The sequence below is a fragment of the Haplochromis burtoni genome, unplaced genomic scaffold, assembly GCF_018398535.1.
Source record: "Haplochromis burtoni strain Fernald_Lab_line unplaced genomic scaffold, NCSU_Asbu1 Contig_593, whole genome shotgun sequence".
In the NCBI taxonomy this organism is placed as follows: domain Eukaryota; kingdom Metazoa; phylum Chordata; class Actinopteri; order Cichliformes; family Cichlidae; genus Haplochromis; species Haplochromis burtoni.
In genome coordinates, this window is record NW_024582954.1 from 70,167 (window position 1) to 86,335 (window position 16,169).

The following is a 16,169-nucleotide window of genomic DNA, read 5'->3' on the forward strand; positions in this document are numbered from 1 at the left end:
ACAAACTTTTATGAATAAATGATGTGACATTTTTGATTGTCCAATCCAGTTATGGTCAATATAGCTATTCTTAAAAAAATAACACATAAAGACAATTTTTTAAGAAGATGGTGCCCTTACAATTAGTGCCACCTCTTGTCATGTAAGTATTTGGGTTACATGAAGACTGTTATTGTGGTTCAAGATACTCATGGTAAGTTACAAATATAATAGAATAGTACTTCAATTTCAACAGGGTAGTGTTTTCTCGAATTGAACACTTAATTTTGTCAACATCTGCAAAACTGTTACAGCACTAAACACCACAACATGTCTACTGTCAATGCCCGCCAGCAGACGTGGTTCTCATCTCTCATCTCTGATGATCTACAACCACTGAGGGAGAGAAGCGTAACACTGCCGTATTTCTTGTGCACATCATGTAGCCATACTTGTTTGAATGTATTTATGCACTCAAGTAAAGTGCAAGTATGGAAGCACACAATATGAGCCATATCTTGGAGCATGCTGATGAAAGCTCAATAGCAAAGCAAGCAAGACTAAAATTAGAATGACTCATTCCAAGGTCAAAAACATCTGTGCTATCAAGTTTAATTGAAACATGAAATAATAACATAAATTTCTTCTACTTCTGTGATCTTGTTAGGCCACAACTAAATAGCTTAGCAAAATAGCCTGAGCGATCACTCTGAACAGATGTTACCAGATATTCATTTCTGACATTTATATTCCCAATTAAGTTCTAATAAATTCCCCACCAGTCTCACCAGTTCATGCTGTCAGTCAGGCTATGTGTTCCGCCATCAGTTACGGAATACAAAAACAGAGATAAAATCCTGACAACCATTTTAACTTGGTACACGCACACATTCTCATACTATTCAAGCATACAGAAAAGATTAATATTACCGCTATGCATTTAGCACGAGTTATTGAAAAAAGACATTTTCTATAAAAAGCATTACAGAAACTGTCAGATTCTAAGGCACTGTGTTATTCTACCCAGCTAATGGGAGGCAGGATCAATTGGAAAATCAATAGTGAGGTGAATAGGCAGGAAATAATAGTAAGCCAATCAGAGGAGCTTGCTAGAGGATTCTGCAGGTTTGGCAATTGATAGGGCTGGTAAACCATACACTACAGAGAGGGTGGAATGGGCAGATATTTTTTTTACCCAATCACCGATGACAAGGGAGGGGGCTTCTGAGACTGATGTGTCCCTGATTGGAGAGCCCTGAGTGAGAGAGAGGGGATTCTGTGCAAACTCAAACATGACATTTCAGACAGAATAAAAACAAGTACAGTTGAACAGAGAGATCATTGAAGAACGCAAACATGTTTTTCAGAGAGAGAAATAAAATAACATCTGAATGCACCAACATGGCCAATGGGGACAGAACAGCCTGCGAGGTAAAGGGCAGCAAGGGTACATGTCTGCTCTGTGCTCTGACCAATTTTTAGAAGCTACACCATCAGTCTACTGACATTTGCCATCACTACCTACCTAGGCAAATATACTCTTTAAGTATTCATATCTTTTAAAGAAACTAAATTGTAACATTTACGTACATTTTCTAAGCAGGTTTTCTGGGTTGTGGCTCTGATGCACTAAGAAACAGTCTAACATCCTGAAAAGCATGCTTATTTGCTTTAGACTGGATATAAAAGAAAGACATATTCTCTTGGTCAGAGAAACGTTGCCAATGCTAAAGTACGTTGAACCTATGTTTCTGTATGTAGCTTCAGTCTTCACTATCCAGCAGGTAGTGTCAAAGGTATTACGCCCATCTATCGGATGCAGCCTATTTTGTCAATTGACAAACCAATAGTCAGGTGATAGGACTGATATAATGCATGAACTAAAAGCAGCATTAAACATGTTAGACAACTGTACAAATGCACCTTCCAGCAACTCCAGAGCTATCATATTAACACACCGTGTCCAGCTGGACACAAAACTAGTTTGCAGTGCTTTGAAAAAGTATTTTCCTCATTTCTGATTTCTTAGTTTTTGACACCTAAATATGTCACAAATGGAGGAAACTGCAGGGAACCTTGCCATGAGTGCCTGGCCTACAAAAATTACTGTGAGAGTGATCAAGAACTCATCCTGGAGCCCAGAACAACATCTGAAGAACTGCAGGCCTCTCTTAAGGTCAGTGCTGATGACCGGACAAAATTTTGTTTGATCATCTGAAACATGTACGTATGACAAATATGCAAAAAAAAAAACAACCTTCAAAACCAGGAAGATGGCACATATTTTCTTTTCACAGCACTGTAAATCCAAGAGTTGAGTGGTGTTTGCTGAAACACCACTTAAGAAACAGAAAATCTCATCCAGTGCTCATCATTCAAATTTGCACTAAAGTTTGACCTCGTCCTCTGCCTTTCGTTTGTCCTTACTAGCTGTAAGTCCACAGTCAAGTCTAATTTATATAAGTCTTCTAATTTGCATTTGAAGTTTTAGCCAGTAGCCCTGCGCCTTCCCTCCAGTATTCTTCATTGCAACATTGTAAGACATAGTGGGCTGTGTCACATCATTGAATACACATCAAATAAACGTGATACTGATGTGACAGACCATGAACCAGTTAAGGTCCAGTTACCGGAACTGGTCCATGCGAAGACGATTTCTGACACATGACACAAACAACTGTGAAGTTGCTGGAAGGTGTATTGCCCCCAGATTCCCCACCCTTATGTTGGCAGTCCACACACCTAAGGTTTCTCAACAAATGCTAAAGTATATTTCCCAAAATGCTGCACTGTGTCTTTATGAACAATATCAGACGCATTTATCTGCTTATTCTACTAATTCTAATAATAATAATATTAATAAAAAATATTATATCTACTTCAAGTTATTGTAAATTTGAAATACATTTATGGTTTATTACTACTAGGTTTCATATCTTTTGCTTTGGCCAAGGGGTTTATCAGTAATGATAACAATATACACATAAAGTGTGAATGAAACACGTCTCATTGTATTTTTCCCGAAGCAAAATAAAATGAGACCAGTTTTCCATGAATTTTTCTGGCAGCTGGAAAACTGGAAAATTGTTGGAAACTGCCACTGAGTTTGAAATCTGGCAATTGAGAAGCTTGGCATTTCACTTCATCCCTGTAAATAAAAAGCTATATCAATGCTAATCATGATAGCAGGGTGCAACCCCTGCTCCAAGTTATACCTTTCCTCAAAGAACGTGACTCTATTTGAAGGTATTCTATTAAGTTCTAAGGAGATAAAATTCAATATTATGATTTCCATGTATTGTTTTATTGGGTTCATTCAATGACTTGAATTGTCTTCACTGTTCACATTTCCATACTTTCCAAAACTTTGATTAAAATGCCATTATCACAAACAGAAGTTGTGGCCAGAGCTAGAATACAATCCCAGTCGTAATAAGCCAGCTTTCCCTTTACAGTGAGGTCTCGCTGCTTAAAGTCCCTGCTTCCCTTTACCAGAAACAACCAAACGGGTGAAAAAAAGACATGGATGGGTTTATAGAACTTCACATTAAGAGCAACACCTGCAAAGAAAGAGCAGCTGGAGGAAAATGTGACACATTTGAAACTTAAAAGGAAAGCAATGAAATGAGACATCATCTTGCTCAGTCTGTGCAGGACCAATAACCAGACAGCCTCCACATTTTATTTGTCTTCTGTCTGCAGTCTCACGTGACTCACACATGTGTGAAAACAAACAGTATATTTTCTTTTGCTTGTTCATTTAACATAATTTCAGCCAGATTTCTGAATCTTCTTTTTACTTCATCTTCTTCGGATTAAAAATGTTGTTCTCTTCAACCAATTTGCCAATGACATAATGGCCCGGGACAATTTCAGACTAGAAGCTGATAACTGCACCGGTCTCAGCCACTACCTAGAGCAATGAGGCTGGTTATAGGTCACTGTGTAAAATGGATGTGTGGTATAAGGCATACCCCGCCCTCTCCTTTAGTTTCATATCAGTAATTCCGTCTTTGGACACCAGTTTGTTAAAAACGAGAATCCCAATAACCATGTTAACCTGCCGAAGAGAAGAGGTACAAGATTAAAGCGCAGCAAAGACACTTTCATTACTTTCACTGCATGCAGCACTGCTCTGGTGATGGCAGTAATGGAAAGCAATGGTGGTGATGTTCATCATAATGAGACGATGGCAGCAGTATGCATATAAATTAGTCACATCGCACATTAGCTGTACTTACTGTAGGTTTAGCATTGCAAATACTAATTGGTACCAGGCCAAATATTAGTGTCACAAAATGAAGAATGAACGTTAAAAGAAAACTAACACAGACATTATTTTTAATTGAAATGGTACGCTAAAAAAAAATACATAAAATGTGAGCTCTGCAAAATCAAAGGTGGTGGTTTTTTAATTCATACAGTCTTACTGCCTTGAACAATTGCCCTCTATAAAACTCTCTGGTACAATCCACTCCGATAGTGTTCCGGGGTGTCTGCATATTGCAGAGGTAGCTCTTTATTAGAGAAGCAGCTTGTGGAAAATAAGGACACCCAAACAAGCTGTTCACTTGTGGTGAGGAGAGGCAAATTGGGAAGTGAATCGCCGAAACTGTAGCTAATAGATTTGATTATCAAAACAAGGACGGTGTCACTGCAGTGCGCTTTCTGCTGAAGTTTGTCTGTGATTTAATTCTGGTTTGGGCCAAACACTACAGGGGGGTTAATATAGGTCAATACAACAACAGCTGTGAGAAGCTGGAAGTTTAACATTTTATAAGATTTCTACATATATACCTGATATAGCATATGAATATGATTATTAAAACTGCTATTTCTGATGCCAGTACAACTTGGCTTAATTACAGTGGCTAATTACAGTGAACTTTCCCACATTTTGTCACATTACAGCCACAAACATGAATCAGTTTTATTGGAATTCCACGTGAAAGACCAACACAAAGTGGTGCACACGTGAGAAGTGGAACGAAAATCATACATGATTCCAAACATTTTTTACAAATAAATAACTGCAAAGTGGGGTGTGAGTAATTATTCAGCCCCCTGAGTCAATACTTTGTAGAACCACCTTTTGCTGCAGTTCCAGCTGCCAGTCTTTTAGGGTCTGTCTCTACCAGCTTTGCACATCTAGAGACTGAAATCTTTGCCCATTCTTCTTTGCAAAACAGCTCCAGCTCAGTCAGATTAGATGGACAGCGTTTGTGAACAGCAGTTTTCAGATCTTGCCACAGATTCTCGATTGGATTTAGACACCAGACAGGTCAGGGATAAAGTTATTGAGAAATTTAAAGCAGGCTTAGGCTACAAAAAGATTTCCCAAGCCTTGAACATCCCACGGAGCACTGTTCAAGCCATCATTCAGAAATGGAAGGAGTATGGCACAACTGTAAACCTACCAAGACAAGGCCGTCCACCTAAACTCACAGGCCGAACAAGGAGAGCGCTGATCAGAAATGCAGCCAAGAGGCCCATGGTGACTCTGGACGAGCTGCAGAGATCTACAGCTCAGGTGGGGGAATCTGTCCATAGGACAACTATTAGTCGTGCACTGCACAAAGTTGGCCTTTATGGAAGAGTGGCAAGAAGAAAGCCATTGTTAACAGAAAACCATAAGAAGTCCCGTTTGCAGTTTGCCACAAGCCATGTGGGGGACACAGCAAACATGTGGAAGAAGCTGCTCTGGTCAGATGAGACCAAAATGCAAAACGCTATGTGTGGAAAACTAACACTGCACATCACTCTGAACACACCATCCCCACTGTCAGATATGGTGGTGGCAGCATCATGCTCTGGGGGGGCTTCTCTTCAGCAGGGACAGGGAAGCTGGTCAGAGTTGATGGGAAGATGGATGGAGCCAAATACAGGGCAGTCTTGGAAGAAAACCTCTTGGAGTCTGCGAAAGACTTGAGACTGGGGCGGAGGTTCAGCTTCCAGCAGGACAACGACCCTAGGCATAAAGCCAGGGCAACAATGGGATGGTTTACAACAAAACATATCCATGTGTTAGAACGGCCCAGTCAAAGTCCAGATCTAAATCCAATCGAGAATCTGTGGCAAGATCTGAAAACTGCTGTTCACAAACGCTGTCCATCTAATCTGACTGAGCTGGAGCTGTTTTGCAAAGAAGAATGGGCAAAGATTTCAGTCTCACCCAGATTTTACTGGAATTACCTGTAAATTATTATTATTATTATTATTGTTCTAATGATAAATGTGTATGTGCTGTAAACTAGAAAAAAAACTATTAAGTTAGGTGGCAGTATTTAGAAAACCATGAATGAAGTAAAGGGAATGATAAAAGGAAAAGGTGGAGAAGAACATACTGTGAATATGGACAAAGAAAAATTATGAGAGTAACAGGAGGTAAATGATGAAGTAGGAAAGAAAGAAAGAAAAGACAGCAGGAAGCATAAATAACATGATGTAAAAATATAGAAAGCAGGAAAGGCAAGAAGCAAATGAGGCATAGACAATGAAGCAGAATAAAATTAATAGGAAAATTAATAAACATCAGAGATTATTATGGCAAATAAACAGCCTAGAAAAAAGAAGAGATAGAAAAGAGACAAATCAATACAAGAAAAAAAATCCAGGAGGATTAAAGGTGGAAAACAAGAAGATGAAAAAGGGATGAAAAGAAAAAAGGGATAAAAACTTCATGGAAATATGACAAATGTCAAGGGAGTAAAGCAGGAAGTAAGATAAGAATGGAAGGTAGCAAAAGACAACAAAGAAGACAGGAACTAAAGAGGATGGATTAAGGGCAGGAAAGTGCCATGGATGACACAGAGGAGGAAAGAAAGACTAAGGAGAAAATAAAGACGTGGGGCAGAAAAAGATGAAAACGAAGCACATTGACAGGGAAATGGAAGAAAAAAAGGAGGGAAGGAAAAAAGGTAAATAATATTAGGGAAGAGCAGGAAAAGGAGGAGGAAGTAAGCATGATAAGAGGAGACAGAAAAAATGAAAGATCAGGGAAAGGGAATATCCAATTGTGCAATGTTTTCAATGTTTTATTTTATGTTACACTGAGATTCCAGCACTAGTCATTGTCCAAAGGTCTAAATGGTGATGTACAGTAATGCTTAAACACAATAATAATATTATAATATTATTGTCCTGGGTCAATATTTCAATTTTAATTCTGAGTTTCTTTTAATCCTGCACTTTTATCATCTGTTTACAGCACCAGTACCAAGACTGTTAGAATGACTAAAATGTATAGCAACTACTATAATGACTACTAGGTTTAATAAATCATTAAGCAGATACACACATGAAATTGGCACATGATGGGAGCTATAGCTACAGGTTAAACTAATGCACTGAATACAAACATAGAATAAAAAGGGTAGAAGAAATACCAAGACTACGGCTGCAGCAGGTCCCACAAATGCATAGAGAAGACCTCCTTCCAGAGACAGCCAGCAGCTACAAGAAAGAAGCAGGAAAACATGGAGGTTGAGAGAGGGAATTAATGTGGGAGAGATTTGAAGAGAAAGTGCAGGAACATGAAGGGTTTGAATGAGGTGAAAAAGAAGTGAATGATCGATGAGACAGGAAAAAAGAGAGAGGTCAATTACACACAGCAAACAAACCTTCAGCCATGTGTAATACTCTGCCATTAATAGTTAAAGAAGAGGTAGCATACAATGACAGCTCTATAGGACAACTTGCTTACTAGCTTGATGTTCCATAACCCTTTGCCTTGGTGAATCCCACTGAGATCGCCACTACTAGAGCAGGGAGACCTGGGAGGAAATAAAAATGGACTTTAACATAGAGATTATGAGGTAGATGACAAGACACATAAAAGGAAGTGAAGAAAAGAATAAACAGGTAATGAAAGGTAAAACAGCAGGAAGGAAAGCACAAACTAGGCAAGAAAAGGACAGTAACCTGGAAAAGTAAGAAAAAAAAGATATAGGAGGAACTGATGTGAACAATGAGGGAAAAAGGGAAAGGGGATAAAAAAGAAGAGAAGAAAAAAGCAGGAAGCAAATAAGGAAGAAAAACAGGATGAACAAGGTGAATAAGCGCAAGAAGAAAGAAAGTAAATAAAATTGGAGAGAGAGAAAGCCCACCCCAGCCGAGACACAGGAAACGCTTGCGTATGATGCGATTCCTGAGGCGGCCTGTCACTGCCATGTAGGACTGCCATGCCTCTGTCAGAACCCAGCAGAATGAAGACAAGAAGAAGAAATGAAGCAACGCAGCAATCAGGGTGCATAAGATCTGAAACAACAGGTGAAGACAGGAAACAAGTATGAAGAGACTTTATTCATTAATACATACTCTGGCAAAGAACATGACTGCAGTCATATGAGTGACTCTCACTCATATGACTGCATACAGTAGAATGTCATTTAAAACCTGTCTTGTCATTACACTACCTTTAATTGGCACCACTGGCTACTACCATTCACTAGGGAAGAGTTTGGCTTACCTTATTCCGTGTCTGCGTCTGTCCAATGAGAATAAGAGCATTGGACGAGATAATGGAGAGGCAGAAGTTAATAAGGATGACTGAACGCTCAGACCGGATGTACCTGCAGGAGGATGAAAGAGACACCTATGAGTGAAACTAGCTGTCATCCCTGATGGACAACATCTCCCACCCCATGCAGCAGACTGTGACAGCAGCTCCTTCAGTGGGAGACTGTGGCACCCACGGTGTGGGACGGAGAGATTTCGCAGGTCTTTCCTCCCCACTGCTGTCAGACTTCATAATAAAGACTTTAACTGATCAAGCACACACATCCATACATATGCAATAATACTAAGTGCAATAATCCTTTCTGTCATCGTTGTATTTTTACTCAGTTGTATATAGTATTTGTATTTGTATTCTATTTTTATCTTATTGTATATTTATTTTATTTTATTCTACTGTATATAGTATTTTATTTTATTCTATTCTGTACAGTTGTGTACTGTATTTATTCTTATTGTATTCTAATTTTTGCCTCATAACTTTTGCACTGTCCACTTCCTGCTGTGACAAAACAAATTTCCCACGTGTGGGACTAATAAAGGTTATCTTATCTTATCTTATCTTATCTTAGCAGTCAGACCTACGGAATATATATATATGTGCTTTAGTTGCTAACAGATTGCCATGGTTACCTGTCCTTTGCTTGGAAGACTCTGACTTGTCTGCAAACATTCACAAACTACTCATCGAGCGGTAGCGGAAAGAAAGAGAGCAAAAAGTGCAATGCAAACCAAAAATAGTTGTGTTTTTTTTTGTTCAGCTGTAGTCAAAACAATCGCAGAGCAGAGAGGTTTTTGGTGTAGCAACCTCTGTTTTCACTTGCATACAGTCAGTCTCCAGCAAAAAAACTACCAGCTGCTTGGGGAATACACTTTTTCCCTAGAGGACTCCAAAAAGTCAGTATGGATAAAAAAAAATAAAACAAAAAAACAAAACTAGAATTAGGTGTTATATCATATTTCAGCTGCTTAGCCAATTAGTCCTCTAGTAAAAGAAAAACATGGTATATATTTTGTGACTTCAAAAATAGAAAAGATACAAAGAAATGCAAAGTTTGCTGTGGTACATGATAGCAAAGCTCACGTTTTTCAGTTTCTAAACTTCAAAAGGGGAAAACTAGAACTCTTTGTTGTTCTATACCTCCACCAACTGGTTCAGGTACAGTTTACATCCATTTCTGTCCAGACTCATAGATCAAGAGACTTAAGGATTTGACAGGATGGCACCATTACTCTCCCCATTCAGTATCTAAACAAATGTGAAATATAGGCTCGGTTTTAATGAGACGCTCTCTTTAGGCTTGGGTATCGTCAACCTGATTCAATGTGATCCCCGATTTCGCTTTGATTCAATTTAATTCAATTTTGACTCAGACAGTCAATAATATTATAATTATGATCATTTATCAGTACATATCCATATTTTTATATCTAAGTATAAAAACAAAACTGACACTTGTGAGACTTCATCAGAGGTTTAAACATCACAGCAGATGCTTTTGTGTCAAAGTAACACAGGATGAAACAAAAAAATATGAAGGAAATTTTCTTGGCCTGGCTTTTTATAGCAGATAACCGCCTTAAAAATATTCTGCAGTAGATCAAAAACTGAAAAAAAAACCATTAAACCACATATGAACATGTTGCTGAGGTGAAGCAGGGCAAAGTTCAAGAGGTTTTAATTACACAGCTAAGTGTTTTGCAGTTTGGCATAATTTATAAAAGTTTCAATTTCTTCGGTACTGAACAGCAGAAATGAGGTTTTCTTGCGGGAAGACAAGAAAAAAACTGTTGCCGATAACACTGTACACTACGGTAGTTTGGTGCTTAGTAAGCAAGCAAGTAATAGCGATAGAGATAAAAAATAGAGATTCTTGATGGTAAACTGGTCTTGAAGTATACTGAGAGAAAGAGCTGTGAAACAAGAGTGATTTTATTATGGTGTGAGCAAAACTGCCAAAGTAAGAGGGCACTTTTTACTATGCCTTTCAAACGTGAAGCGTAGTTTTGGTCTTCTTTTGTTGCTGATTCAGTAAATTTTGGTTGGAGATTGACGAAAAACCTGCAGCTTCAGAATCTGTGAGATGATGGCATGTCCACATACGTGCCGTGGATCTCGTTTTGTGTTTACATGTTTGAGCGGAATCCGTGTACCTGCTATTTTGGCTTTTTGGTGGTTGTTGAAATAGTTTTGTGAGCTTTACGCTGAGATTCTGGCGTTTCTGACATAATACATTTATATTTAAAAACCAAATCAGGATTTAATGAATGGATATTGCATTATTCAAACTAAAATCTATTTGAATCAGGAAAAAGCCACCCCTAGTTCTCACGACTCATCGAGTGATGCTACTAACCTGCCAATCGGTGGCATGCAGTCTGACGACGTCACATTTTAGGACATGCTCGGATTGCTTTGAACCCTGGGCGAGCAGGTACTAAAAAATACCTGGTATCAGGTGCTATGACCTAATGGAAAACTCTGAAAACTGTGGCGATCCAAGTAGTTACTAATGGAAAAGATACTGTAGGTACAGCTTTGGAAAGTAGAAGATTTTACATTCTCAATCTACACTGTTACATTAGATTTTGGCTCTACTGCTTATTTAAGAGCTTTTAATAATTTTGTAGGCTTTTTAATAAAATGAAACACAATCTTTGAAAATCTTAAAACCAGCAGAAAGCATGCTTTTAGTAGCACTGTCTTTTTGTCCTTGATAGATTTAAGTCAGATGGTTCATATCCTCCCACCTGATGAGCTGCTAGTCTGTTGTTAACACTTCCTCCTCACATTAATCACAGCCCTGTGCTAATATTTTTAATGCAAGCTGTAATATCTCACCTCCAGACAGACACATAGATGATGATGAGTAGCAGCAATGTCAGTGAAGACACTCCACAGCCTACAATCAGTGTCACAGACGGGAGTTGTGTCTTATCCATGTTCTGCAAATAAAAGGAAGGAGGACAAAAAAGAAAAATGTGAAATACAATCAAGATCTATTCCACTTTATCTGATAAAGTGAAAAGTGAATAATGAAAAAGCCCATTGCTGCAAACAAAGTCAGAGGGACTCGTCAGTGGGGTCTTGCAGATCTGTTGTGTGCACAGAATTTGACAAGAGCTGACAGCAGAAAAGAAAAATCCATGTTGGCTTGATTTGTTGAGTTTTCACCTCCTAACTGGGTCATCCATGGTTCAAATTCAGCGGAGTCCATTTTCCTGTTGTTAGGTAAATGTGTAAGCCAATACATTAAAGAGCCACTATCTATATTAAATTTATATGTAATATGGACGGATTTAGTTTTTATCATGTGTAACTCTAGCTAATAAAGCACCAGCACACAAAAAAACATTAAACTAGGACTTTGCGATATGACGATGGATGACGAAAATAAAACATCTACCGTTTAATATTATTTGCTATCATTTGTTTGGTGGTGTCACAAAATCCACTGTTTATGGAAATATTTTTTCATCATTTCAGAGAATACAAGCATGACCAGTGAAGGTGAGGTAGAACCAGGCAGCTTGAAACAGAAAGACCAGTCAAAACAAATTGAGGACCTTATTCCTAAACGAGGGGCTACCTCTGTAGCATGGATCTGGTTTGGTTATGAAAAGTCTGACATGGAGAAGAAAACTTTACTATGCAAACTTTGCCGCAAACAGGTCCCCACAACAGACTCCAACACAACAAACCTCTTCTACCATCTACGCAAGAATCATGTGAAAGAGTATGGAGAGAGTTTACGGATGAGGAGCAAAAAAGAGCGCTGAAAATAATCCTTAGACTCAAACATTAGAACCGGCTTTTCCCCGCACCACGCCGTGTAATAAATACTCATATATAGTTTCATGCATCAGTCAAAACACTCAACTCCAGGTACACAAGGTTGCCTGAGATTCACAGAATTTACAGAAAATGCTCTATTTTGTGATATATATTGTTATCAGGATGAGATTTTGGTCATATCGCACCGCCTTACTTTGAGCCTGGTTTAATGGCTGCACAGGATAAGATTAGTAGAGGTGTAGAGTAGGTAGTTACTAGAGGTGTAAAGGTTAGCAGAATGTCACTCTCTCTCTCTCTCTCGCTCTCTCTTTCTCACACACACACACGTAGAGATTCTGAAAGAATGCTCCTGCTTCTTTTCTGCTTTCAGTTTGACAGTAAGGTGACTTCAAGGTGATTTAGCAAGAAACCACAATACTTCCAATCAGCAGAAATGCACACACACCACCCACACACACGGACAATGTATGCATACAAAGTCAATTTCCATATTGAACAGACAAATTAAAATAAAGGAAAATGAAGACGTGACACCTTCGCTTTTTTCATTCCCAAAACCTTGTCTGCCACTGTCTTGGTCACCATAGCAACCATGTAACCATGTACCATCTGCAGCAGCTGTACAGGGAGTGCAGAATTATTAGGCAAATGAGTATTTTGTCCACATCATCCTCTTCATGCATGTTGTCTTACTCCAAGCTGTATAGGCTCGAAAGCCTACTACCAATTAAGCATATTAGGTGATGTGCATCTCTGTAATGAGAAGGGGTGTGGTCTAATGACATCAACACCCTATATCAGGTGTGCATAATTATTAGGCAACGTCCTTTCCTTTGGCAAAATGGGTCAAAAGAAGGACTTGACAGGCTCAGAAAAGTCAAAAATAGTGAGATATCTTGCAGAGGGATGCAGCAGTCTCAAAATTGCAAAGCTTCTGAAGCGTGATCATCGAACAATCAAGCGTTTCATTGAAAATAGTCAACAGGGTCGCAAGAAGCGTGTGGAAAAACCAAGGCGCAAAATAACTGCCCATGAACTGAGAAAAGTCAAGCGTGCAGCTGCCAAGATGCCACTTGCCACCAGTTTGGCCATATTTCAGAGCTGCAACATCACTGGAGTGCCCAAAAGCACAAGGTGTGCAATACTCAGAGACATGGCCAAGGTAAGAAAGGCTGAAAGACGACCACCACTGAACAAGACACACAAGCTGAAACGTCAAGACTGGGCCAAGAAATATCTCAAGACTGATTTTTCTAAGGTTTTATGGACTGATGAAATGAGAGTGAGTCTTGATGGGCCAGATGGATGGGCCCGTGGCTGGATTGGTAAAGGGCAGAGAGCTCCAGTCCGACTCAGACGCCAGCAAGGTGGAGGTGGAGTACTGGTTTGGGCTGGTATCATCAAAGATGAGCTTGTGGACAAGATAAATAGTAAAGTGGAAAACTGCTTAGCAGCAGATCTATGAGATCTATGGATGCTGTTTTCCACTTTACTATTTATCTTGTCCTATCCATGCACTGTGCTGCTATTTTCCTCCTCTGACATGTGAACCGAAATCAGTTGATTCTACTGCAAGTGCAAGAACCGATAAGCGGGACTGATAGGCAGGCAGATTAACAATTCCAAGGAATTGGACTACTGGGAACTAGTTTTCTGCAAAACCGGTTCTCTATCCCCTTCCCTAGTTGTAAGCCAAAATGCTTTGGCCTGATCAAAGCACATCACGCGATAAGGTTAGCCCATTACAGTAATATCTATAGCAGGGGTGAGGGAAGTTTTCCTTGGAGTGTATTTCATCTACTACTAATACCACAGCAGAATAGACAGTTCTCAACATGTGAGCTGGTTCTCAGGATACACCAAGATATGTAAGTTGTGGTTTACATATTCCCTTGGCAAGTTAAAGTTTTGTGGTTTGATTGAAGCTAGACCCCCTAAGCCTTTTATAGCTGTGTCGGCCAGTGCATCCGATGTAACTCCACTCTGACAAATAAGAGGAGCTACCACCAGTGGCAATCCCTTGTGACAAGGGAGGAGCTGAAATTTTTTTTTAGAACTGGCTCCACAAAAAAACCTAGATGACATGAAATTTGAAAATTAGAGTATCACTAAAGAGTGTAGGATTCTCATTTCAGGAAACATAAATGTCAATCTAACAGGACTGCATTGTTGAGAGAGATCAAACTGGACCAAAGCAATGGGGAGACACAGCAAGATTACCATCATTCAAGCCAAGAAGTTCAGTTAAAAACAAAAGGCATTTTAATGACATTTCCCACTGAAATGCGCCTATATTTAGTCGGTATAAACCAAAAGCTCTAGGAAGAAGAGACATTTACAGCAAAGAGTCAATACCCACCGACGTTATTATGATTGCACTAAAATTCCAAATTTGATTCAACAGAAATGAAGTGAAACAATTGTACACCCATTTCGTCATGGTAGGCGGTCTCTTCAGTGAATATGCAGGGGAATGCGTTTTAATAACAGATACAAAGTTATTTGCTGGAGTAATCATCCAAACCTAATGTGGCTGGATCAGTAGCTGGAACAGCTCATCGCTAATGCTGTGCTGTGTTCGGGTGAAGAAGATTAAGGTGAGATGAGGGTGCAGTAGTAGCAGTGAAAAAAGGCTTTGCAGTTGCTCACAGATGGAGGATGGCTGGACCTGAGGGGACCGGGACGCGAGGGGTTTCCGACCCCATCACATTTACCCCCACCCCTCTAGCAGAAGATAATTGGCTGAGTTTATAGCCTGTCTTGTCTCCAGGTTTGATGCGTGTGCCGGGGCCAAGTTAATTAAATCCTCTGATTAATCTGCACTGCAGTGAGTTCCTTCTCTAAAAGCAAAGTGGGAGAAAAAAAGATTACAAGTGCAGTGAAACAGAAAGGCGTCTGCTGAGACAGACAAACTTTTTAGTTCTTCCTCAGCTAACGACAGAACTTGCCTTGTACCAAAGCTCACACAGAGTCCAGATGAGAGCATTCCTGTCCACAAGAAAATGGCCAGACCACATAATTCCACATGAGCAGACTTTAAACACACCACTGACAAGTATGCAAAAAGCTAACAAATCAGATAAATGCTTTTTCACTGCACTGCACACATGCTACTTTATCTTCATGCTGGAAATAGATAATAAACCTGCACATACTTGGCTAGAAAACCAATCACAAAAAAGTGGCTTAGTCAAAAAATGAAAACACAGAAGGTTTCTCTTTCACCGATCATCAGATCATTTGCTTTCCATTTATTTATTTTTAGGTTTTCATATGACCACAAGACATCTTGATGTGCAAATCAGAGTACAGCTATGACTCCCATAACTGTAGTTCCACTTGATAGATAAAACATCAACAGATGCTGCCTCTCTAACAGCCTACAGCCCTCATACTATCTACCTATTTGTTACTCCTACAATGGGCTAATTGACGTGAGGCTTGTCACTGCGACTAGAGGCCAGGCTTATAGCATCCAGTTGATACCAGCACAGGCACATTCATTCATCCTCTCTCCCTACACTGCACACGGGTCTACCAATGGTAGCACACTGGGTTCAGAGGGCTTTGCCTTTGACTGCAGTGCATTTGTTCCCTGTTTTTCCTTCTAAAAGTCTGCAGTGAAGCTGGACTGAGCAAAACGCACACCAGAGGTGGCAGCTAGAGAGTAAATGATGTAGTAAGCAGAGGGAGAGAGGCAGAACTACAATGTGATGCGACATCAGAGAATGAAAAATGGTGGGATGAAATGACTGAGGGGTAGAGAAGAAAGAGATGGAAGTATGGGAGGAGCAAGGGGGGGGGGGGACAGAGGAAAAAAAGGAGGTTGGGGTATTTGTCATGCTGAGGCTGTAGAAGGCTAGCTGCAGACAGAGGCTGG

General features: G+C 39.6%; 1 protein-coding gene across 10 annotated transcripts in view; it reads right to left on the minus strand.

Annotated features, from left to right (window-relative positions):
• The window catches only part of adgrb1a (adhesion G protein-coupled receptor B1a), a 207,670-nt gene that overhangs the window by 27,145 nt on the left and 164,356 nt on the right, over positions 1-16,169 (minus strand). For 9 of the 10 annotated variants that reach the window (XM_042214604.1, XM_005948362.3, XM_014329598.2 and 6 more), the window contains 6 exons: positions 11,336-11,439; positions 8,447-8,549; positions 8,085-8,235; positions 7,682-7,751; positions 7,365-7,431; positions 3,954-4,039 (listed from right to left, as the gene is read on the minus strand). In XM_042214604.1, the coding sequence (XP_042070538.1) occupies positions 3,954-4,039; positions 7,365-7,431; positions 7,682-7,751; positions 8,085-8,235; positions 8,447-8,549; positions 11,336-11,439 (581 nt within the window). Of the gene's footprint in view, positions 1-1,174; positions 1,235-3,953; positions 4,040-7,364; positions 7,432-7,681; positions 7,752-8,084; positions 8,236-8,446; positions 8,550-11,335; positions 11,440-16,169 lie in introns of all 10 variants that reach the window. The other variant, XM_042214603.1, reaches the window with a different exon arrangement.